General features: G+C 44.6%; 4 protein-coding genes across 4 annotated transcripts; 3 read left to right on the top strand and 1 right to left on the bottom strand.

Moving 5' to 3' along the window:
• Positions 1-213: 213 nt before the first annotated feature.
• afg2b (AFG2 AAA ATPase homolog B) lies at positions 214-4,888 on the top strand. Its single transcript, XM_083690965.1, has 11 exons — positions 214-324; positions 656-1,285; positions 1,475-1,660; positions 1,850-2,134; positions 2,298-2,483; positions 2,682-2,843; positions 3,136-3,345; positions 3,609-3,836; positions 4,120-4,254; positions 4,362-4,487; positions 4,594-4,888. The coding sequence occupies exons 2-11, from the start codon at positions 674-676 to the stop codon at positions 4,729-4,731; spliced, it is 2,268 nt and encodes a 755-aa protein (XP_083547091.1). The 5' UTR covers positions 214-324; positions 656-673; the 3' UTR covers positions 4,732-4,888.
• A 446-nt stretch (positions 4,889-5,334) lies between these two features.
• cUnh15orf48 (chromosome Un C15orf48 homolog) lies at positions 5,335-7,201 on the top strand. Its single transcript, XM_083691403.1, has 5 exons — positions 5,335-5,417; positions 5,555-5,616; positions 5,705-5,793; positions 6,106-6,166; positions 6,680-7,201. The coding sequence occupies exons 2-5, from the start codon at positions 5,578-5,580 to the stop codon at positions 6,746-6,748; spliced, it is 258 nt and encodes an 85-aa protein (XP_083547529.1). The 5' UTR covers positions 5,335-5,417; positions 5,555-5,577; the 3' UTR covers positions 6,749-7,201.
• A 3,221-nt stretch (positions 7,202-10,422) lies between these two features.
• slc30a4 (solute carrier family 30 member 4) lies at positions 10,423-18,236 on the bottom strand. Its single transcript, XM_083691139.1, has 8 exons — positions 18,131-18,236; positions 16,957-17,530; positions 16,233-16,379; positions 15,256-15,409; positions 14,201-14,441; positions 13,447-13,552; positions 12,836-12,970; positions 10,423-12,285 (listed from the first exon to the last, which is right to left on the bottom strand). The coding sequence occupies exons 2-8, from the start codon at positions 17,351-17,353 to the stop codon at positions 12,131-12,133; spliced, it is 1,335 nt and encodes a 444-aa protein (XP_083547265.1). The 5' UTR covers positions 17,354-17,530; positions 18,131-18,236; the 3' UTR covers positions 10,423-12,130.
• Positions 18,230-20,902, top strand: bloc1s6 (biogenesis of lysosomal organelles complex-1, subunit 6, pallidin). Its single transcript, XM_083691140.1, has 6 exons — positions 18,230-18,365; positions 18,751-18,848; positions 19,110-19,281; positions 19,402-19,489; positions 19,572-19,658; positions 19,886-20,902. The coding sequence occupies exons 2-6, from the start codon at positions 18,785-18,787 to the stop codon at positions 20,003-20,005; spliced, it is 531 nt and encodes a 176-aa protein (XP_083547266.1). The 5' UTR covers positions 18,230-18,365; positions 18,751-18,784; the 3' UTR covers positions 20,006-20,902.
• Positions 20,903-25,336: the final 4,434 nt, after the last annotated feature.

Raw genomic sequence — 25,336 nt, forward strand, 5'->3', positions numbered from 1 at the left:
ATAGTGGAGACCTTTCGTAAAGGCTTAATCAAGGCCACAATTTACACAATTTCACGATCACTAATTAAATGTCTCTAGGTTATTTTATGAACATAGAATCCATGATTCTAGCAATATGAATCAGTTTCTCCAACCAACTCCAACCAGGGGAATACGGACAGTTGGCCATCTTCTTTTCAACACACATGGCTGTTGTAAACATGGGAGGCGGTGTACAGAACTTTGCTGTCAAAATACTTATGTAGTCAAAGCATTGATAATTCAAGAAGACACAAACACACGTGTTGAAGACGCTGAACAGTTCATGCCAGCTTGTGCTCACTGGTAAGTAGCACAGTGTTGTTCGTGCGTGTGCTTTGGAATTCGATAGATGTTGTCAGTGGAAGTGAGCTAGCTAGCCAAACCTATCGCCAAAATAGCCGACCTATGCAACTATGTGTGTGTGTGTGTGTGTGTGTGTGTGTGTGTGTGTGTGTGTGTGTGTGTGTGTGTGTGTGTGTGTGTGTGTGTGTGTGTGTGTGTGTGTGTGTGTGTGTGCGTGCGTGCGTGCGTGATTGAGTCAGACAGACAGAGATCCATTAGCATATTGCCTGGTTACGTTCATAGTCAAATAGCCTTGTTGAAAGTCCCTCATATTCTTACCCCCGCCCCCCAGGAAGTGAGAGCAGCACTGATGGAGGACATGCCTCTGAGAGGGTTGCCAGTGGACCAAACAGACTGCGGCACACAGAGATGCAGAATGGGACCAGGCCTAATGGCAAGCCTGGGACTGAACCTGGGGTCCCCTGTCCTGGTGTCTGTTCCTGGGGGAGCCTGTCTGTGCACCGCCTGGCCGAGAGGGGACCTGGCGGAGGGTTTCCTCCAGATAGACCCCAAATGCTCCTCTCCCAACCTCCTCACCCACCCATCCACACATCTCACCCTCAGCCCCAGCCCCAGCCCCAGCCAGCTCAGGCCTATTACCTGTGCCAAGCTGAGAGGCATCCAAGTCACTGTGGTCATACAGAGTATGGAGTTTAAGAAAAACTCACCTCCTAATTTCATTCATGAACTTGTGAAAGACATGCTGAAAGGAGTATATGTGCACGAGAAACATACCGTAAATGTCGGTGACTTTGAAACTGAGATTAAACTCATTGTCATCGAGAGTGTCAACCCAGATTCTGCTGTGGCTGGTCTGGTCACCTCGAAGACTGGTGTGGAGATAGTTGCCACACAGACTCTCAGGCACTACAGAGGGCAGCTAAAGGACCAGCCCAAAGTTGCCCTGGGGGGACTGGAGGAGGTGAGGAACTAGAATGAGCGGAAACAGTAGGAGGCAGTGACGTCATTCATGTCTGATTTCTTCAGCATATCTGCAATAGATGCCAAATAGAGCTGAATGAAATTACCCGAGCAGTCTAAGCTCCAACATCGTGTGCATAATCTGTAATCTCTGTCAATGTCTCTCTAATCCCTCTTGATCCTATTCCAGGTGACTGCCTCTCTGAAGGAGATGCTCCGGTTGCCCCTAATCTACCCGAGGACCTTGGGCTCTCTGGGGATCTCCTGCCCCAGAGGGGTGCTCCTGGTGGGGCCGCCCGGCGTGGGGAAGACCCTGCTGGTCCGCAGCGTGGTGGGGGAGGTGGGGGCCAGTCTGGTGGTGGTCAGAGGACCAGAGGTAACAGTAACACCCACACTACTGAATAGTTTTCATTCTGTCATTCGAACCTGATATGTAAAGTATGAATTACAGGAGTTTATATCTTTGATAAGGCTATGAATGTGTTATGTTTATGTCAATATACTATTCAGACGATGAAAGCTACTTACAATTGTTATGGCTACTACTACTACTACTCTACTACAGGTGGTGGGGTCTCGGCCAGGGGAGAGCGAGGAGCGCCTCCGGGGTGTGTTTGAGCGAGCGCGGACCGCGGCAGAGGAGGGGCCGTGTGTGTTGTTCCTCGACGAGCTGGACTCTCTGTGTCCGAGGCGAACGGGCTCCTCTGCCCCGGAGAACCGGTTGGTCGCTCAACTGCTCACCCTCATGGACGGGATGGTCCGATCAGATCGCTTCCTCATCGTGGGCGCCACCAATCAGCCCAACAGCTTGGACCCCGCCCTACGGAGGCCGGGCAGGTTTGACAGAGAGGTAAGGCTGTTTATGTAGCTACAGCTATGAGCGTGGCATAATATAGGCTAGTGTATAAAAGTTGGAACACGGTATAATAGTGTATAGCTAGCTACGCATCCATACGTTTTCCAAATGGTGATTGGTGCAATGTTTTGTTTGTTTGTTTTGTGCACTCTCCCAGATTATCATTGGCGCTCCCACACGGCAGCAAAGGGCAGCCATCCTGTCAGTGTTGTGTGGGAGGATGCCAGTGTGTGCTAGCGTGGACCTGGCAGAGCTGGCACAGAGGACAACAGGCTACGTGGGAGCTGACCTCAGTGCCCTCTGCAGGGAGGCCGCTATGCAGGCCATACGACGCAACACACAGGTGAGATGATACAATATAAAAACATCCACATTAGAAACGCCATTCAGCATTATGTAATGTGTCGGTGTTGCAACAGAGCCATATTCACTTCCACTGAGTTATCAGTCAAGTTGGTATCCTTGATTCTGGTGCTGATCCTTCCTGTGGTTTGTGTTGTTGTTGTTGTTACCATGTTGTTGTTGTTGTTGGTGTCATCAGGGTTCAGGGGAGCGGGCGGTGGTGCTCACGGAGCACTTCCAGGAGGCCCTGAAGACGATCCGACCGTCCTGCCTGAGGGACAGCCTGGGTCGGACTGAGGTCACCCCTGTCTCCTGGAGCCAGATAGGAGGGCTGGAGGAGGTCAAACTCAAACTCAGACAGGTACTGATGAAGCACCGTCATTAGTCACACATTCAATCTACTCTCTTACCAACACACTTTTATATATCGGATATTGAACAACATTGATGAAAAGGGATTTGAATGTGTTTATGTAATGAAAGCCCATCCTCAAAATCAGATTGATACTCTAACAGGTGTGTAATCTCAGGGTCTGACTTTGTGTCTCTCTCTCTCTCTCTCTCTCTCTCTCTCTCTCTCTCTCTCTCTCTCTCTCTCTCTCTCTCTCTCTCTTTCTCTCTCTCTCTCTCTTTCTCTCTTTCTGCTGCTGTAGACTATAGAGTGGCCGATGATATACCCCGAGGCGTTTGTGCGTCTGGGCCTGAGTCGTCCCCGGGGAGTGTTGCTCTACGGACCCCCGGGCTGTGCTAAGACCACCCTGGTGAGGGCTGCTGCTGCCTCCTCCCACTGTGCCTTCCTTTCCGTCAGTGGAGCCGACCTGTACTCCCCTTACGTAGGGGACTCAGAGAAGGCTCTGGCAGAGGTACGGTTGTCTGCTTTTACTCATCAATCTGATCTTCAAACTGTCTAGACTGGTTATGATACATATATGAACTCATGTGTGTAGCATATTTAAAGCTGTCTGATCCCATGATTTTAGTGAGCCTCATTGTACTTTGCTTTCATGATATGATTGATAAAATCACTTGGATAAACTGTATTGTGTGTGTGTGTGTGTGTGTGTGTGTGTGTGTGTGTGTGTGTGTGTGTGTGTGTGTGTGTGTGTGTGTGTGTGCGTGCGTGTAGCTGTTCCGCCAGGCGCGGGCCTGCTCTCCCTCCATCCTGTTCCTGGATGAGGTGGACTCTCTGATTGGCTCGCGGTCGGAGGGTAACACGCCCCACAGCACTCAGACACGCCTCCTCTCTGTGCTGCTGAATGAGCTGGACGGGGTGGGCATTAGGACCCTGGAGAGGAGAGGGACAGAGAAGGTCCGCCAGGCAGAGGGAATGGAAGAGTGTCACACAGAGCAACAGGTCAGATATTCCTCACTCTAGTCAGTCGATGGAAAATGGTATGGTAATTGAGCAGATACTCACAGTTGACATCATCTATCAGTTGTTTTAAGGAAATAGGAGGGCACTGTCAATATTTTATGTACCACTGGGATACAGTGTCCATGGTTACTCACTACACTGTGAACAAATAACCTCCTCAGTAGTTGGTTGATAGAAGTTGATTATCCAGTGGTTCCTCGTACAGTCACAGATGTACACACATGTAATAGACAAAATGTGTGTCGTTTCACGCCCCTCGCAGGTGGACTGCCAGGAAGTGTGTAACCAGGACGTAATGATTGTAGCAGCAACCAATAGACCAGATTGTCTAGACAGCGCCCTCCTCAGGCCTGGCAGACTGGACCACATCATTTACGTCCCCCCACCTGACCTGCAGGTAACGCATGACTTCATGTTAGAATACAATACTTTGTCGTATGTGTGAGATTGATGTTACTCTAACTTTCTGTGTGTGTGTGTGTGTGTGTGTGTGTGTGTGTGTAGGCGCGTGTGGCCATCCTGCGGGTGTGCACAAAGAACATGCCTCTTGATACTGACGTGTGTCTGGAGGAGCTGGCTGCTCAGACTGAGCTTTTCTCTGGAGCCGACCTAGAAAACCTCTGCAAAGAGGTACAGTGTTACACCTGCATCTGAATGTCCCAAAGAAACTGATACGGTCCTGTATATTGTAACCTCGGTACTGTATGTTGTAACCTCTGTTGTGTTTGTTTTCCAGGCTGCTCTCTTGACTCTCCAGGAGGAGAGTATGGAGGCTTCCACCATCAAACGCACATACTTCCTCAAGTCTCTCCAGAGGATGACTCCCTCTCTCACTGCCCTGCAGATTCACACCTATCAAAACCTCCACAGATGACACACAAGCCCTACCGCTGTTACTGTGTTCTAGAGATGTTTACATACAACAAATGGTGTGTGTAATGCAGCCTACCGAATTTGTATAAATCTTATTTTCAAAGCTATTTGCAATTGTATTTGACTTGTAAAAAAAACACTCAAACTTAAAAATAAAAGTAAAAATAAAATCTGCAGAATTAATTTGTTAAATCTTAAATTTGTTCTTTATTTGTCTGTCATTGATTGTCATTTATTGAAAAGAGCATGGAATTTGCAATTCCTTATCGATTTCAGTTTTCTGAAATTTTCATTTTCTGAAATAATTATGACAGTAGCGCTGTACTGCTTATACTGTCAGAAATGAGCACCTGTTAGAACTATGTTTTTCAGTTAAGGATTGCAATGATTAAGTTCATACTATTTGCAAAAAATAATTGTCGCTGAAACGCCAGGTTTTATTTTATGAACATTTGAATGCTGCGAAAGTCACTTTTAACTTTTAAACCACGTGGGGGCGTTGCGTACCGTAATTATAGAAAAGCCGACTATCGTCAAGTCAATTCAAATTAGTGTCTGATAGATTTCGATAAAGGATACTTCTGTCTACGTGCCTTGCAACTCGTATCAACTCTTGCTGTCTAGTACATCAGACTGGCTCTTAGGATGCTGCGTTCAGAAGGACCTTGACTCCTGACGTTAACAGAGGTGAGACAGGGTGATGGGCAGCAGCATCTAAGACCTGTTGCCTCTGAAGGATGCACTTATATAGCTTGAGCATGTTTAATCTTTATTATGAATAAAATCAGTTATGTTTATCTTTAGATAATTATGTTTATCTTTAGGTTCTGAAAAAATATCAGAGAAAATGTCTGGATTTATCCAAATGCTGATGAAGAGGAAAGAGGTGAGTCTGTTTCTTGTTTGTGTCTTTTCTGATCATCAGTCTTATCCTTCCTCAACATAAACTCATCCCAACATGTCTGTGTCTCCAGTTGATCCCTCTTATAGGCTTCACGGCATTAGCTGCCACAGGAGCCACCTCTGCCGCAATCTATTTTCTACTGACCAAACCTGATGTTATGTGAGACAAACTTTAAACAATTTAATTTAATATTCCTTGTGATAGACTTATATGCTACTTTCACAGATTTTTTTGATTACTTCATTTAAATAAATTTCTAGTAAGATTAATTGGCTAAATTAACCCAGGAACTATTTTTAACTGTCGCCAATACTTCTAAATTCTGTCACCACCTTTATCTCAAGTAATTTGCTTATCAATCTCTGACAGGCATGCCTGTGTGGAACATTTGATTAAAGTAAAGTTGGCAAAATGCGGATATGGTACCTTTTACTTTATATTTAGCTTATTTATTAATTAATTTACTTTCAGTTTGAACAAATCCAGAAACCCAGAGCCCTGGGAGAGGTTAGATCCATCAAAACCACAAAAGGTAATATTTAACATTGAGTAAACACCTTTGTAACAAAACCAACCTATTGATATTAGTATTGATATTGGAATGTGAGTGAGAGCAGCCTTATGCTAATCTGCTGAGTCACTGCTGACATTTACTAAATCCTCACAGTTCAACAGTTATTATTTAAACCTCTAAACCACTTACAAATGACTGAGCACCAATGTTGGAGCCAATGGTGCTGCATGATAACTGTGCAATACGTTTGGATAACTGTGATAACTTGGCTGTGAGTGTATAAAAATAGATAACCAGACATGTTAGTTATTGTGTCCTGTAGATCATTTACTATCAACCTGTAGTAGTAGCGTAGTAGATACAGTACCAATAGTCATAGTAGATACAGTACCAATAGTCATAGTAGTACAGTACCAATAGTCATAGTAGTACAGTATCAATAGTCATAGTAGATACAGTACCAATAGTCATGGTAGTACAGTACCAATAGTCATAGTAGATACAGTGACTGTGTTTCCTTGTGTCTGTCAGCTCATCACTATCAACCAGCAGTGGAAACCCATAGAGGAGCTGGAGCTGGTGAAAAGTCTGACCAAGTAACTGACCCAGCCAGCCAGCCAGCCAGCCAGCCAGCCTCCACCTTGGCTTCCCCTGCCTCTGCCCTGCCCTGCAGCCCCCATCAATCTAACGGAATCCTTTCTGCACAAACTAGGCACTTTGATACACAGTGTGCGGAAATGCTTCTGCTACATTGGTGGGGTTTCAGCCTGCTCTGTACTGTCTGGCCCAGGCCAGACCCAGGACATCTTCAGCTGTAGAGGTAGATCATGTATGAAGGTAGATAAAGAGTTCAAGCTTCTGATCCATCGCACATCAAACCAATCGTTTCCTCCAGAGATGTAACTGCACTGTATTGTACTGCACTGTCAATGTGACCAAATGCTGTGTGTGTGAAATGTACCGTGTTTATATTTGTAAAATAAATAATTGCAAAAACATCTGCATCTCTCCATTTTATAGTGAACATTTTAGAGTGTGTGCCTGCATCATCATAACTGATCAAGCGTGTGCTATTGCCTCTGCGATTTTTTGGTATCCATTCTTAAGTACTGAAAATGTCATTACAGCAACTGTAGCAACTGTCCATCTTATCTCTGTTTGTGATTAACGGGGACAACGCTAATGTTCCAGGCTGGGTTGGGCTGAGTAACCACCCAGCTCCACTCCCTCTCATAACGTGATTGCATTGAAACAGAGGGGAGTGATAGAGTCATCAGAACACTGTCTGCAGTAAGACCAGTCCAGTGATGCACTTCAATACATTAGTGAGTGAAAAATCCTCTGAGGAGATGTCAAATACCCCAATATTGGACAGCAACCAAAAAAGATATATCTTCAACTCAGATACTGTAGTAATATGACTGCAGTAAGAGAGTTATTGTAGTAAGAGAGAGATATCTGGATCGACAGAGTAACTAACTGAAAACCCCATTATGCTGAATCTTATTATGTTTTTATTGATTTCCCCCTCATCTCCTGTCAGGTACAAGAATGATGCTGCAGGTTATTTAGCGAGGCGTGTTGTTGATTGAAACACCACAGACATGTTATTGACAGCAGAAGATATGGAGAACATATAGGACAACTGAACCAACTGTACGTTTATGTATTGTTTTAATGTGTACGCGCTTCTTGAATAAAATATGTTTTTGTGTAGGTTTCTATGGAGCAGCATAAATGCAGAGTAAAGTCCTTTCAATACTGTTTCAGTCTCTGCACTCTGTTTCAGTCTGCACTCTATTTCAGTCTCTGCACTCTGTTTCAGTCTGCACTCTGTTTCAGTCTCTGCACTCACAACTGTAGAGCAATAAAGACGCCCAGCTCAGTGCATGGTAAACAAGCTTGTCTGATATGTTTATGGCTGTGTGTGTGTGTCTGGGTGTGTGTGTCTCTTGCTTTTTCAGTCTCTGCACTCTGTTTTAGTCTCTGCACTCACTGGTTCAGTCTGCACTCTGTTTCAGTCTCTGCACTCACTGTTTCAGTCTGCACTCTGTTTCAGTCTCTGCACTCACTGTTTCAGTCTGCACTCTGTTTCAATGTCTGCACTCACAACTGTAGAGCAATAAAGACGCCCAGCTCAGTGCATGGTAAACAAGCTTCTCTGATATGTTTATGGCTGTGTGTGTGTGTGTGTTGCTATGGGCATAACCGTGTGCATACTGCTGCCCTTGTGTTTGACATTCAGAGACAATCCTCTTACTGTCCATTTCCACACCTGAAATCCCTCATAAAACCTGATTATTATATGACCATTGATGGGCGGGTTTCAACCAAAGTGAATCTGAACAGGCACTCAACCCTCCATGAGTTCTACTGTAGCATGTGTAGTCAGTTATCATTATGTAGTCAGTTATGATTGTACTCTACAAATTAAGTAGTTCCTATTCCTGTAAGAGAATAGGAACTACTCCACCACCAACGACTCGTTGGTGGTGGACCCGGCTGCAAAGGCAGGAGACCACCAAGCCTGGGGACCTGCACGTTCCCAAGGTGACGACACAGTCGCCTGTGTGTTAAACAACAACAGCACCGCTGGCTGCTCTGGCAGGGGTTCAGAAAGGAGAACTATCCATGTGTAACTAAAGTTTGTGTGTGTGTGTGTGTGTGCGTGCGTGTGTGTTTGCGTGCGTGTGCGTGTGTTCGTGTATGCATGCGTGTGAGAGTTGTCACTGAGGGGACTTCCGTTACCACGGCACAGATGAATGTTACAGTCTAACCTTCACCTGACCTCTCTGGCTGCAGCTCAACAGTTTCAGGAAGTGTCCTTCCCTTGTCTCCCTTCCTGCAACACCATCCTTCTCCTGTGGCACGTACGGCTTCAATAAGAGACTCCCATGGCAACAGTGTCCTGTTAACCTCCTTACTTACAGTATATCCCTTTCAGATAGGAACTCAGGCAGGGAAGGGGGTGAGGAAAGGAGGCAGGCCATAACCAGGGGCTCTGTATGAATACTTTAAATACTTTTAAGATACTCTTTGCCCTGATGTGACAGGTCCTGATAGGTTCACGCTATTGCTTATACCTATCCAATTGTGTCGCAACCAGTGATTACTTAAAGGAAGGAAACATGCATTTATAAAGTACTGGAGTATGGTCTATGTGTACGTGACACAGGCTGACACACACATCCTCTCACTGCCACCCACTCCCTATGTCATGTGACCAGGAAGTAGTGATCATTGTGACCTCAGCGCCCAACAACTCCATCACCCTCAGCTGATCTCTCAGAACACTGCAAATAGAAATGCAGCGGATAGAAGGTCTACTGTTATGAGGAATTGTGAGTCACATTAGTTCTATGCAGTACATTTCTATCTGCAGTGCTGGTGTGTATTACCCTAGTGGTTTGCTGGGGAGTTGTACCTGGAAAGTACATTGTGACAAGAGTTACAACCACAATACAAAGCTAGGACATGGCTGGAGTGAAATGCTTTTCTAGGTGTGACACATAATATGAAGTAAACACTTCTTATCTTCTCTCAGTGTTGTTATCAGCTTGTGGTTACTTACTCTTTCCTCCTTTCCAAAAAACATCCCTGGATGTACTTTTTGCTTCATCTTCTACTGTTATTTTTATGTCAGTTCTAAAAAGCCACCATCACCACCACCTGAGCAGGTTAAGTACAGGCATAAAGTTTTATGGTAGTCCAAAGTAAAATCTAGCCATCAGGTGAATGTTGTAAATGTCTGGCTCTGAAAGTAATGCAAATAAAGGAGATGGCCTGGTGCTATTAAACTCACTAACCACTAAATTTGTTGCCTAGAAACCATACTAGGTGCAGTCAGTGTGGCGTTCACTGGTGTGGAAGTTGACTTCACTTTTCTTTGAAATGACAAGAAGTGCATTCCACTTGACCACAGAATGGCCATTCTTCTCTCAGTATCATCTTATTTCATGTTCAAAATCCCTCAAAATCTCATTGGAAATAACGACCACCTAATGACCAAAACTAGACTTGGTAAATGTCACTCAGTAATCTTTCAAATCTAAAAATAACATTATTTTAACTTTTTGAATGGGCATAATGTTTCCCCACTGTTAAAATACACAAGCCTCATAAAATCTGGAGATATTCTCAATTACTACTGCGCAATGACAACTACACCACCTAGTGGCGTGATTGTGTAATACTGACAGGGTATCAGGACATACAATATTACCACTCATGTTCCCTGCAGAAAAAAACACGCAAAAATACCTCTCGATGTGGGTGTTTAAACTAGATTTATTTCAAATGTAACAACAGTTTTATCATTCACATGTTAAAGTGTCAATGAGTATTCCAGTTGAAACAGTGAATTGTGCCATTAGTAAAGGGAGGCATGACAGACAAACAACACTGTTCACTGTCTCGTTGTCTGAAGACAGTAACTCAGGTTAATATGATCATTCACACAAACACTTAGTAACCTCATCAATGACAAAAATACTGCATCCCAATTTCGTGAGGAAAAGCTTTCAAGTTGGAGGAATGTGCAAATTACTGCCACTTGTGCTATTGAGAGATTACCCTAGCAGGTGAGTCAGCAATAAGTTAATTTAACATAAAAAAACACAAGTACAAATCGAGGTATACGGATTTGATTTGTGTGGCAGTTAAAAAAAAAGAAAAAAAAGAAAAGACTATCATCGATCGAAGAAGCCAACATCAGACATGACCCAAATTATTGGCAAATCTCAAAACCCTCATATACAATAGGTTATGGAGAATACTGCATCTCTGAAATGCTGCAGGGGTCAAATCATCTGCTATACTGATAATAAAACCTATGAACATTCTATGATGTTAACAGAAACAGTGTGTCATATCCATTGTGAGATAAATTTAATACAGTATTAAACACTATTCAAAGTCACACTTTGATTGTCAGTTGCCTGTTTTCAACCCAAAAAGGTTACTGTTAAAGAAACATCACATCATATGATAAATGTGCTTGTTTTGTGTGGTCAGTACTTTAAATGTTGATAACTTTATGAATACAAATAAAAAGTCTAAATAAAACAAACACTTGCCATCTGTCTGATGGCTGAACACATTCGGTAAAGCAGAAGCGCAGTGTGGTTTTGCCATTTCCGACACATCCGTAGAAGTATCTGGATAGATCAGATGCATAAAGATAGAGGTGGGTGAGTCCCATCCTCATGTCTCATGCTCCAACTCAGAGACTAAGGCCTACAAGCACCAAAGCCCACATCCAAACATGAAATGTAAATCATTGCATTGACTTCAGTGGCAGGTAGGTTACAAATGTATGGAAGTTTGGGTTCATCCCTGTCAGCTGATATTAGCATGGCGAATATGCACAGTGAAGAGAGTAGATAGTAGACAGCTGAGGACAGAGGCACCTTTTCCTTTCCTATAAGCACACACGTACAGCACACATAAAGAAAGAGTAAAATTACACCTGACCGCCTTCGCTCGGTAATCAAAAATTGAATAGTAAAAAGTACAAAAAAAAAAAGGGAATAGAGTTAAACAATGTACATATAGGCTTTAATGGTGATGAATGATATTATGATTTGTTTTTGTTGAAAAGTTACGATTCAAACTCGGAAAGCGTTGCAGGCATAGGTTAAAAGATCCTGGAGGAAGTGTCGGTCCTTTAAAAAGAAATGTGCATCCGTTGGTGATCAGTTCACAGCTGACTGTCCTTTGGCACAAGTAACAAGTCTGTCTGCTTGCATATTATTATGCTGCTCCGGCTGAGCTGAGCTGTGGCACTGAGCTCTGATGGCAGCGTAGGACTGTCCTCCTCCTTAATGCTGCTCTGCCTCTCTGGACATCCTGCAGAGTGTGTGTGTGTGTGTGTGTGTGTGTGTGTGTGTGTGTGAGAGAGACTCCCTAGTACAGTTGGAGTGTAAGCGCACACGTGTGTGTGTGTGTGTGTGTGTGTGTGTGTGTGTGTGTGTGTGTTAGTCCTCAAGCGCTGGGTAGCTGGCAGTGTGTGCAAGTGTGTGTTGCCCTCGTTCTGTGTGTCTGGACCTGCACAGTGCATCTGGACAGTCCGTAAGTGTGGATCAGCAAGTGACGAGCCTTCGCCTGCACGTCCTCCCACGCACTGGCACTAGAGGGCGCTACAAACACCCACACAAACACAAAAAGGTTAGAATAGAGAATACCACACCACCTAAAACATTTAAAAACACGATTGAAAGTTTAGTCATGATGGCAGATGTCATGTCATGTCATCTCTCTCACTGGTTTCCCCTCTTACACCCCACAGTTACAGACCAAGATGGAGATGCAGAACACCAGACTACATACTTTTACACTGATCATAAACCACAGATAATAATAACCATTGAATCTGTCTGCTGTATGTTTCGCTATTCTGAGTGCCTGACTTTCCGTATTCAACAATGCTACCACAGCCATTTATATTATGTTAGAAGATCTCTGATGCTACATTGTTGATGGAGCAGAAACAGACTGGCCCTTTCTCAATTGTTAGAAACTCGATTCCTCTGTCCGTTCGCTACTTACTGAATACGCATTGTAAGGAGAAGATCTAGGAAGTGGAGGACAGAGGAGAGGACGCAAGGAATCAAGTTTCTAACAACTGAGAAAGGGCCACTGACCCCAAGGCTAGGGATGCCCCTCCCCTGCCAATGTAAGGCCACTTACAGAGCTGCAGGTGTGCCAGGGCGGCGGTCTTGTCTGTGGTTAACGCCCACACATTGAGCTCCTCCACTGACTGGACGTCCTCCAGCTTTAGAAGATCCTCTCTGATTCGCTGAACGTTCAAATGCCTGGGAGTTCCTGACACGGCAGGATATAACACACATCTTAGTTTCTACATCATGACACAGCGGAATAACAGAACTATCGTCCATAAATTCATGAAAACACACAATCATTATGCTAACCCGATGGACTGGTTTCCCAGACACAGATTACAGCCTAGTCCTGGATTAAATCACACTTCCAATGGAAAATCTTTTTAGGATTAGGCTTAATCTGTGTCCGGGAAACCAGCTCCTATAAATACAACATCAGTGGTTATCTACAGCGGGGGTCACTGACGCTGATCCTGGAGAGATACAGGGTATGCAGGCTTTTGTTCCAGCCTAGCACTAAAACCCACTTGATTCAACTCATCTTCAACCTTGAGTAAGGTGTGTTAGCGTTGGCCTAGAACAAGTACCTACACATCCTGCATCTCACCAGTGGTCACCACCTCTCTAATGGAATAAGACTAGGCATTTGTAATCATAAACCATCTCTCTCTCTCTCACCCTCTAGTACGATGACTCCCGTGTCTCGTATGATGCGGATGGTGGTGAACAGGACCAAGATGGAGAACAAGTATGTGCAGATGGGGTCCGCCATTTTATACTCCGGCTGGGGATCAGAGGGCACATCAATCAAACTATCATTCCAGGTAAAAGTTGCTCTTAACCACAGAGTTGGGATCAGATTAACCCGATCCTTAACCATTAGGTGAATGGTAAACATCTGACCCCTGTACAGTAGCAGTGGCTTGGAGGAGTATCAACCTAGTTCTGTCTTATCAGGAGAGCAGAACGACTGAACTACACTGACTGTCACGAATCTATAGAGGAACATCCTGACTATCGTGTTTGTTTTGTCTACATCCACCAATCATACTGTGTGTTCACTCTCATCGTAGGAGCCAAAGGTCACATGGGCTGACATGACCTCCTTTTAAATATCTAAAACAAAAATCGTGGCTGAAATTCCTACAACGCTTCAGTGAAATCTTTATCAGACGGCCTTTTCTTTTTTCTTCCTCATCCTGTCCATTTCCGATGAAACTTTGTGGACTTGCGTGTCAGAGATTCTCCACCCTTTTCCCAGAAGTGTGCACTTGTCCACTGCCTCACGTGGATTTGAAAGCAAAGGATTGGTATAAGCGCCCATGGTTACACCAATAGTATACTTTTAAATCCATGTGCATGAGTAAGTAAAACACTTCAGGGACAAAGGCTGGTGAATTGGGACACAAGGAGAGAGCGTCAGAGTGTGTACCTTGAAGCGGACGATGTATGCAGCTATGAGCACGCCCACGCTCTGCACCAGGTCTCCCAGGGCGTGGATGAAGGCAGCTCTGACGGCCAGACTGCCGTGGCTCCTCTGCTGCTGGCCCGGGCTGGAGGGATGGGGGCCGGGGGCCGGCGGGGCGCCATGGGAGTGACCAGGACCGCCATGGGAGTGACCGTGACCACCGTGGGAGTGGAGGTGGCCATTCTGGTTCAGCAGGAAGCCCATGCTGTAAACACACAGAGACAGCAGAGGAAAGGGGGGGGGGCAGAGCGTGAAAGAGAGAGTTTTATGGCCATGCAGACATTAGACTGTGCTAATGGGTGGGTGTGTGTGAGTGACTGTGTATCTATGGACAATCAATAGCAAAAGTATCCTTGTGCGAGAAGAATCTACAGGCCTTTTTGGAGAGCAGCTGTAACAGTGTGACTGCATTTTTCTCAATAACACTTTAACCTGATTAACATACTTGAACTCGTAGAAACCACTACATTTCCTCTGGCAGAGAGTGGTCAAACATTAGACAATAGCCACTTTTCCATTTCCACGTCATCAGCTAGTGCTTGCTAGCACCAGAGAACTTTGAAAACAATTCTAAACAAGCAATTATTTCCTGTAAAACCCACAAGGCAGACTATGCAGACCAAGGTCAATAGGAAAGTTGCTATGTACTGGTATACCATACTAGTTATCTGAAGGAAGGACTTGTTGAGTCTCTTGGGTTTCAACCTTCTCTGGGGCTAGCATGCACCGGCTTGTCACTTCATGCCAAGGTGATGGGAAAAACTGCTAATGAGGCCAAGCGGTCAAACTGATTTTCCTCCAGTGCAGTGGAAAAGAACTTTGGACTGACTGGTTAGAGCTTTACAACATAGTCCTATCATCCATTTGGTGTTTTATAGACAGAGACAGGGACATGCTGTACAGCAGAGGGATCTTTGTGTGTGTGTGTGTGTGTGTGTGTGTGTGTGTATGTGTATGTTTGCACACGCGTTTGCCTACTGTGTGTATGTGTGTGTTTGCACACGTGTTTGCCTACTCACATGAGGTTGACTGCCACCCCAACAGCTGCAGTGATGAGCATGACATCACCGTCTATGTTGAAGTCCTGGTGGATCGTCCTCTGCACCGCCTCGTTCAACAACACGCCCGAAAGGATGTAGATCAGCAGCACGCTGATGCACGCTGCCACCACCTCTGCACCAGGGGAACAGGCAGACATAGGCATGGAAGGGGCAGAGAGACAGGTAGAGTAAGTTACCACCTATATCTAACAGTTACTACACATGCAGAACATCCTTTCAACAGGAGCAGATCTTTCTCTTTCTTGTAAAAGAGAACCAGATACTGTGTCAAGGTAACAGCATAAACCCATTCAACAACATGGCCAACAACTACAACACAAATTGATTAGACCAGAGCAAATAATGTATGTATACACTGGACTGCTGAATCTCATACTGTAATAATACATGTAACATGTATTGTGAAAGACACGTTATTTACGTTAATAAGTTATACAAGGTCAGAGATGTACGGAATATGATATGGGATTGGAACACTGCTGAACACACACATTCTCCTCCAAACATGATACTGTTGTACATCCTCTGCGTCAAACAACCATTGATGTGCTCTGTTTGGCCCCCTGAACATAATCCCGACAGAAATCACCATCCTTGTCTTCTTTCACTTTATACGCACTGATCCGAAAGAACTTCATCTGAAAGAAATCCCTCAGCTGAGAGTCCTCCATACTACTTTAACCTCTCTCTCTTTTTAGATCACGTGTGGAGGAAAATGAGGTGGAGGAGAGGAGAGGAGAGGAGAGATGAGGAAAGGAGGAGAAGAGAGATGAGGAAAAGAGGAGGAGAAGAGAGATGAGGAAAGGAGGAGAAGAGGAGAGATGAGGAAAGGAGGAGAAGAGGAGAGATGAGGAAAGGAGGAGAAGGGAGAGATGAGGAAAGGAGGAGAAGAGAGATGAGGAAAGGAGGAGAAGAGGAGGAGAGGAGAGACGTACCGAGGCGGTGCAGTCCGAAGGTGAATCTGTTGGAGGGTGGTCTACCAGACAGCCACAGGGCCAACATTGACACAGTGATGCCTATCAGGTCTGTCAACATGTGCAGGGCATCAGTCATGATGGCTAGGCTGTTAGCCACATAGCCACCTGCAGACAAACAGGCACAGTTAGTTTTTACATCACTGGAACTCTCCAAAACATTGAAAGTCACATTTCGCATTTCTGATTACATGTGCATTGCTTTAAATAGTGACTGTTCGGTAGTCTATTGGCTTGTTCTTAAACTGTTCACCTGAGCAGGTATGAGATAAGTATGTGGCAAGACAGGTCTGACTATCTACACATACACTGCATCACCCTGCATGCAGGTGCAGATTAGAGATCCGATCAAAGTGCTGATTTGGAAAATACAACATTTTAGCAACTAAAAGGCATATTGGTCTCGTCCCTGGTCTCCAACTCTAATCCTGGAGAGCTACATGGTGTGACTTTTGCTCTACTCTCGCACAAAAACAACCGCTTCAACTAATCAAGGTCTTGTTGGTTGATTAATTGATTAAGGTGTTAGTGCTGGGATGGATCTAAATCACCTGCATTCCCTGTTAGCTCTCCAGAACCAGGGTTGTCAGTCACTGACCCAGTGACATGCAGCTCTCTACAGTCAAAGTGGAAATGACCACCGGCCAGTAACAAAATATACCTGTGTTAGTGTTAATGTCCTTACCTATGAGTTCTCCTATCATGAAGAGGAAATACAGCAGAGCGGCGCAGGCAAGCTTCTTCATCACTCTCCTCTGTTTGACCCGCTCTCTCTTCGTCGTACAGCTGTCACACGGGTCCATATTCAAACCGGGACTACCGAGGCTGGACGAGGAGCCCAGCAGCGAGTCATCGTCGTCCACCACCAGTGTGTTCACCGACATCCCGTTTGAGGGTGCACCTGCGGAATAATCGTCCATTTCTCCTGAAACAACCACTTTGAGTTTGTTGAATTTCGGTGGTTCATCCTCCACGAGCTCGTCGGAGGATAAGTCAAACGGAGCCGTGTCGCTTAGGTCCCAGTCCTCGCGCTCCTTCTTGAACGCGGATCGCACCCTTGTCATGAAGCTCGCACCTGCCATAATTAACGGTAGGTCATTAACGGTAGTAGAACTGAAGTAGATTTGCTTTAAACTGTTACTATTCTCCTGGCTTTGACGTTCTCAACCATGTGTCCGTCATGTAAATTGCATCAGAGGACACCGGCGGTTAGACATTTCCCTGTGGTTGCAGAAACATCTGTATTCCTCTTGTAACACCTGTTGGATGGAAACAAACAGTAAGTAAGAGAAAAGTCTGCAATCGAGACATAAACGTATAGTCTGGCAGTCCAACAGAGTGAGATTTATAGCCATGAAACATGATGTGATGGATTTTTTTTTGTCTACTGAATGTTTCATGGGGTGAGATTATGCATTCGAACTTCCATGCATTACCTGGCCTGATATCGCTAACAGGCTGAGGTACCCGATACACCCTGCGTTCAGAGGACTCGGATTCCAACCAGTTCCAACCCGCGCACACACCCCTATGCTATGACACACAACCTCACGCACCCTCTCTGGGTGAAGTTCTAATAGATCTGACGGGTCTGCGCACCCTGCTCGAAAGTAATGTTTTCCATTAGGGGAAACGAAACAAAGCATAACTGGCACAAGAGCAGCAGCGTCGGGAAACTTGAGAAGCTGCCCATCTCTCGGTGCCTTTCAGAGGGCGAATGGACATCGACATCAGCTGTCAAGGTGTGTTGTCAGAGAGAGAGACAAATGCCAAGGGAGAGACAAATGCTAACGCTAGCTAAGTAAGCTTATCCAAATTAAGCCCCAAATTGGTGGGAGAACATTGGCGACAAAACGTACCTATTATCTGGCTTTTCCGAGTGTAAAAAAAAATCCTTCTTCTTCTATTCAAAACCATTCTGTAAATGTCAACAGTTGAGACATCATCACCAGGAAAGACCAGTCGGATTCTAAAGCAGGAAGTCAAAACACAGACTAGCATGTTTGGTTTCACTCACACTCAGTCACATGACGCCGAGTGTCACATGATGTTTTCCAGACGTTGCAGTTCTTGATGGAGAGCCCATCTCAGAAGGTAAGATATCTGCAATTCAAATGTATTGTACAGCAATATGACACTGTCACCTTCATCTGAACAACAATAAGACGTTATCACTGCTCCAAATAACTGTACAATTGATAGCATTTACGTAATTTTCTGAATTGTACTGCTTGCTTGCTTGCTTGCTTGCTAGCTGGCTAACAATCTGACAATGTGCCAATACAGCCATTAGTCTAGCAAGTAGTCTATTGATCGATGCCTTGGATTTCATCGATCTATGCTGTTTTCACTTAATAGCGTATCCACTGTTGATAAATGTTGGATGGTTTCTTGTCAGAGAGGGCTGTCCATATCTACTGTAATGCTGACTCTACGTACTTCCTGATGTCTGATCTCATGGTTCCTCTTTCAATTTCAGGTTGTAAAAGCACACTGTGTGGGTGCAATAAGACATGGAGACAGAGGGAAGGGAAGATGAGGGTTCATCGCCCCAGAGTGATCCTCCTCAGAGCAGAGGTACTGTACACCTCCTCCTGGATGTTAGCAGGACAGCCCCTGTCAAGAAGTCTCGACCTATAGAGCTCCAACTGTTCACCCCGATTCCTTACAGCCAAAGAGACTAGCGAGGCTACTTCATGAATACCATGGTTTATAACCGATGTGTCTGAGGCTGATCAAAAGCCTGCATAGGTGATTACATCAAACCATGTAGCTACAGTAGGCTATAGCCCCAGTGTTCTCCTTGTTGATTATTTGCTGTGTATTTATCATCCACAGATTCACTCAGCTTGAACTTGAACAGCCAAGAATTCCCTCCTGCTGAAAACTCAGTGCCTGTAGAAGAATTAGTGTTGGTGGACAAGCAGGCAATAGAGAAGTTGACAGAGGGACTGCTCTCCCACTACCTGCCAGATCTACAGAACTCAAAACAAGCCCTTCAAGAACTCACGTCAGTATTGCCTATGAATAAATTAACAAGACATTGTTTTCTCTGTTGACGAATAAATATATTGGGTTTGTATGTGTTTTTAAAAGTTATTTCTTGTTATGTTTTTCTTCAATCAAACAGGCAAAACCAAGTGATACTACTGGACACCCTAGACCAGGAAGTCACAAAGTTCAGAGAGTGCAATGCTCTTCTGGATCTAAATTCACTGGTATGTCTGTCTGCTATCTACATATGTACAGCATTTTAAAACAACAGTTTTATTTCACACCTTACTCCTACGTTTCTTTCAGTTTACAGAGGCAAAGTTTTACCACAGTAAACTGGTGAACGTACGAAAAGAGATGATGATGCTCCATGAGAAGACAACAAAATTAAAGGTTAGAAAAATCAATCATCTCTCACGAAGGAGGAGTACTGTATTCTAGGATCAATACACCCATATTGGTTCTGGACTGTCTCTTGGTTATTATACTAAGATGTCTGGTGTTTTATGAATATCACATAACAAAACATAAGTAAGCTGAACATATTAATATTCAACTAAGAGCTGAAATTGATTGATTGAAACACTGTTTGAAAACACTTTGGGTCTATCTGTTCACAGAAAAGGGCTCTGAAGTTGCAACAGCAGAGACAGAAGGAAGCGCTGGAAAAAGAACAACAACGTGAGAAGGAGCTTGAGAGAGAGAGGCTGCTTATTGCCAAACCTGCTAAAAGAGCATAACCCCATCCAAGACTACTGTATTAACTCTGACACAACAGACCAAAGAAATGGACTGTATCATGAAATGACTAGCGTATCCCACTGTTAACCTCTGAAGACAACAACGCTAGAACACGCCACTGATCCTGTTGGCAGCATTAAAAGTAGTTGAATGCCTCTAAACACTGAACAGGATGGACTTATTCACCTTGTTTGTGTTGTTGCCTTGAGGTGACCTCTCCATCTCTGGGTCTCTGGATTGAGTCTGGGTTGAGGGCTGTGGTTCTGCACTCTATCCCTGGTATTTGTATGTTTTAGACCAACCTGTTCTTATCGACAGACTAAGCCTAATCTTGGACTAAATAAAATATTAAATAGAAAAAATCCATTATAGATTTAACTCTTGTATTAGGCTTAATGTCCATGAAACCAGCCCATAGTATCTCACTGTTCTTCCAGTTGCTGTTGAATATGGTCTCTTATATTCTTATATTTAAAGGTGTTTGGACAATTGCTGATTGATGATTGGTTCTGTGCCCTTGCTGTTTAGATGTTAGACACACAGCACAACACAAGCGCCTGTTGTTCTTGCCATGAACTGTATCCATCTATGAATTGGGATTACTGGTTGTCAAGAGGTTTCTATGCACCGTTTGAAAAGCACTTAAAGGCCTGAATGTCATTGTGAAAACCATTGACAACATCCGTAATATCATGGCCCACTAGTAACATCTTTTGATAGTCATTTTTACCTCTTTTAGAGAACTCTGATGAACTTGACAATGAATAGTTATGTAATGATGAGTATCAGTGCTTGCAACATACAGTGTCTTTCTGCAGTCTTTGACATGTCTGCTAAAACATGTCAGAAATATCAACGCTTGTGAAATTATTGAAAATAAAACTGATTTGAGAGAGTGTGTCTGTCTGTCTTAAAATCAAATAGGTTGCTGTCACACGTGGGGTCCAGCTGCTCTGTGAATGTATTCCACTAGATGTCAGCAGAGACCTGTTAAAATAAAGGCAGTGGATTTGACAACTTCTTCCTCCGCCTCTGAAAACGGGAACTGTAACTTATGTGTCATGTCTTGTCATTTTCGACTTTATCTTAGATTGTATGAGCGTTTTGACAAAAACCTTTTACTTAAGTTATTCTACAGACCATCGTGGGTATAATGGGGCACTACAGTAGGTATCAGTACCTAACGTCTTACCTATGAGTTGTCTTGGCTAGCAGCATTCACCACCATGGCTGAATATGCCACCCATCCATCCCCACCCAGTTTCTGTCAAGCTATATCATCAAATATATATATAAGCTCTCTGTCTTACACAGTACATGTTTATCTACCAGTCTACCTTTCTTCTGACCATTATGAAACTCACAGGACCTGTCAGCATCGTGTGTTATGGGGTCAGGTTTCAGATAGTTGTGTAAATGTTTTGTTGACAAAAAGCAAATTACATTCTTCTCCACCTCAAGACACCCATGTGTCTGTCCCACCTCCTGCTGCAGTTCACATAAAAACTCTATTTTTACTCTTACTACTACGGCAGGAAATGTGTCCAAAGACAACACGGTTTACTCCCTCCCCCCCGCCCCCTTCTGTTTGGAACAGAGACTACACTACTCTGCCTCATATAGAGGAACTACAAAGGGTCTCAGACAGAGGGCCCTGTTCAATCAAAACCATAATCCGGTTTTTATGGTGTGGTACAAACAGTAGGTTTGACTGAGTTTCTGACCATTTGTGATACTGTAGAAACTTTGTTGAAATTATTATCACACAAGGTGTATTCTTGCAGTTCCAAATTGTTTTTTTTTTGTTATCTTATGCAGTAAAATGGGATAGCATGTTTGATTGAACAGAGCCCTGAGCCTCCGGAGGGTTGGGGTGGTTTGGGTGAGGTATGGGGTGTTGTTTGGGCGAGAGGTGGTTTGGGTGAGGGATGGGGGGTTGTTTGGGCGGGGGGTGGTTTGGGTGAGGGATGGGGGGTTGTTTGGGTGTGCAAGCGAGAGGCCAGACTGCCCTGGAGCAGTGGTGGTTTCGGGCCGGGCCCTAGCTCCTCTCAAACCCCTGGTTCTGGTTTAGACTCGTCTCTGCTTTTAGAAATCTTGGCCGTTAGGGAAAAAAACAAACCCCTCCTCGCCGAAGCCACAACCGAGTCCACAGACATGCAGCAGCAGATGGTGTCGTAGTGGGCAGCCTTCCTGTCTAAGTAAACAGTGATTCAGCCGAGGTGAGGAGTGGGAGGCTGCGGCGGTGGCCTGGTCCGAACCAGCAGCAACAACACCGGGCCTCACACAGGCCGGCCCACCATAACAGGATATAGTCAGCCAGCACAGCTAATTGCTGCATCATGTTATTATTATTATTATGATTATTATTAATATTCCCCGTGGACATTGCCATTTGGTTGGCATGGTAGTATTCCATGCACATCATTTACCAAATGAGATGCTGGAATAGTGGATCTGGAAAACATCTTGTCCTGTGGTGATTTTTGACCGTATGAGTCTTAAATGAGGTTACTTTTCCTCCCAGTGAGTTTATATAACTTTGGTGCATAGCTCAAGGCACATGGGCATGGGGAACATGGGTAATTAGGTTTCTGTGACTCAACAGATGGTGAAGAGTACGTTTTTAAACATAATAATCCAGTTTACAACCAAAATTCCACATTTTGGAACAGACTTTTTAACAGTATGTTGTCCCCAGAGTTGGCATCATTTCACCTTGAAAAGAAGTGAGATGTCTCAACTCTATAGGTGATTTCCTTATAGGCTATAGGCCATCTCTAGGATAATACTTTCTTGTTGTTGTCCCTGCTGTATAATTACTCCCCGGGCCAGTAACATGTCGCAGCGTAAACACAGACAGTCATGGTAAACCACAGACAGTGGAAGACAGCTTTATTACTAGCCCTGGGTGCTGGGTTAAGGTTAAAACTTTCTACATCACACACACAGCCAGTGTAGACCATGAGGGCCTTTTCAAAACAAAAAGTTAGTACATTAGTAACAAAGGGTTTTATAGGGCTCTTTTCCGAATGCAGTAAAAAATCTGTAAATATAGAAACGAGTCCTACGCAGGGAGAGAGGCTTTGAAGCAGAGGGTAATTGTGGTGGAGGGAAAAAGGATGATTTGATTAAACCAATGTGCCCTGCCCTTGTTATTGGGTATGTTGGGTAACAGAAGAGAGAAGGAGGAGGAGAGAGAGAAGGAGCATGGTGACTGAGAGAAACTGTGAGAGAGACAGTGAGTTTGTTTTCTCAGACAGATGTCGCCTCTTAAGATCCACAGTCACCTCAGCAGCCAGGGAATGGCTAGTGGGTTCTGGTCTGGCGGCTTCTCTCTCACCCGGCAGGCTGTGTGTGTGTGTGTGTGTGTGTGTGTGTGTGTGCGTGTGTGTGCGTGTGTGTGTGTGTGCGTGTGTGTGTGTGCGTGTGTGTGTGTGTGTGTGTGTGTGTGTGGTGTCTGATTCAGGGAAAGATGCGACAGTCTAAACCTTAACAGTATAGGAGAGTTAAATGTCTGCAGGGAGGATTTATAGTGTTGTTTATGTGCTCTATTTCAGTTAACCACTGTAGGCAGACTGCTGCTTATCCTATCCTCAAGGCCGACAGTGGAGAGGTGCAGAAAGAGAGAGATAGGTAGAGAGACATAGGTAGAGAAGGAGAGAAAGAGAGAGATAGGTAGAGAGACATAGGTAGAGAAGGAGAGAAAGAGAGAGATAGGTAGAGAGACATAGGTAGAGAAGGAGAGAAAGAGAGAGATAGGTAGAGAGACATAGGTAGAGAAGGAGAGAAAGAGAGAGATAGGTAGAGAGACATAGGTAGAGAAGGAGAGAAAGAGAGAGATAGGTAGAGAGACATAGGTAGAGAAGGAGAGAAAGAGAGAGAGAGAGAGAGAGGTAGAGAGAGAGACATAGGTAGAGAAGAAGAGAATGAGAGAGAGATAGGTAGAGAGAGAGGGGTGCACGCCTACACACACACACACACACACACACACACACACACACACACACACACACACTCAGTACACACACACATCCAGAAAGATCCAGAATTGTAGCTCTCACTCCTGGTCCTGGCAGTTAGTGTGGTTTCGATAAGTGTAGGCCTCAGAAACCAGTCCAGGCGTGATATAGAGGTTTGGAGACAATACCATGCATCACCTCATAGCTCTGGGTGTTTGCATGTAGTCTGTGTGTTGGCATGTTGCATGACTGTAACCACAGAACACAGGTGAATGGATCAATTGTAGGAAGAAGTTCCTACACTGGTACTGAGGCTGAGACAGACAAAGAGGCAAGAGGCCACACTGCCAAGTCCCCAGGGCAGATCTAGACCTGTTTTTATAAGGAGATCTTGGGAGTTAAGCTACTCCTCAAGGTTACATAACTGCTTAACTGATACATTCATGGTGCCTTCTATCGGATACACACGGCAGCACTCTCAGGAAAGGCCTTTACATGACATTACATTCATGGCATTTAGCAGACGCCTTTATCCAAAGCGACTTTGTCAAATACATTTGTCTAAGGAAATGAATCATCTATCCATCAGTCATCATAAGAAAAGGTAATCTATGCTAGGACCAGGGGCTATTGGCAGTCACAATGCTAGAAGAAGGAAGAATTACTTTTTTTTTTTAAATGTATTTATTTACAGTAGAGAAACTTGTACAGGGGGGTAGTGGGGATGAAGAGGTCTTTAGGAGGGACAGTTAAGATAAGATGAAGCCTGAAGAGATCTACGGCGGAAGATAGGTAGTGACTCTGCAGTCATGACAGCAGTGGGAAGCTCGTTCCACTAGCGGGGCGCCAGGACAGTGAAAAGCTGTGACCAAGTAGCGCAGCTGTTGCATCCACATAGAGGCGGCAGTGCCAGGCGGCCAGCCGAGGTGGAAGAGCGGAGTGATCGGCAGGGGTTTGGGGGCTGACCATTGCTTGCAAGTAAGGAGGGGCTGTTCCCTTTGCCGCCCGGTAGGCGAGCACCAGGTTCTTGCCTGTGAGCAGCTAACACACACACACACACACACACACACACACACACACACACACACACACACACACACACACACTGAGGGTTTAAGCCTGTGAGCTAAGGACAAGTCTGTCTAAAGCATGAGTGAGTGTGACCAATAACTACAGTAAGCAGGAGCTGTGCTAGAAAGACTGTGAATGAGGAGGTTTTTAATAGCACTCTGATTGACAGTTGGATGTAGTAAAATGTGCATGCAGCACTGTACAGGGGACGTGTGTATATGTGTGTGTGTGTGTGTGTGTGTGTGTGTGTGTGTAGAGGGGGGAAGGTCTGAACATCAGAGTCATTCCGAGGTCATGCAA

Source organism: Argentina silus, assembly GCF_951799395.1.
Source record: "Argentina silus genome assembly, chromosome: 19".
In the NCBI taxonomy this organism is placed as follows: Eukaryota; Metazoa; Chordata; class Actinopteri; order Argentiniformes; family Argentinidae; genus Argentina; species Argentina silus.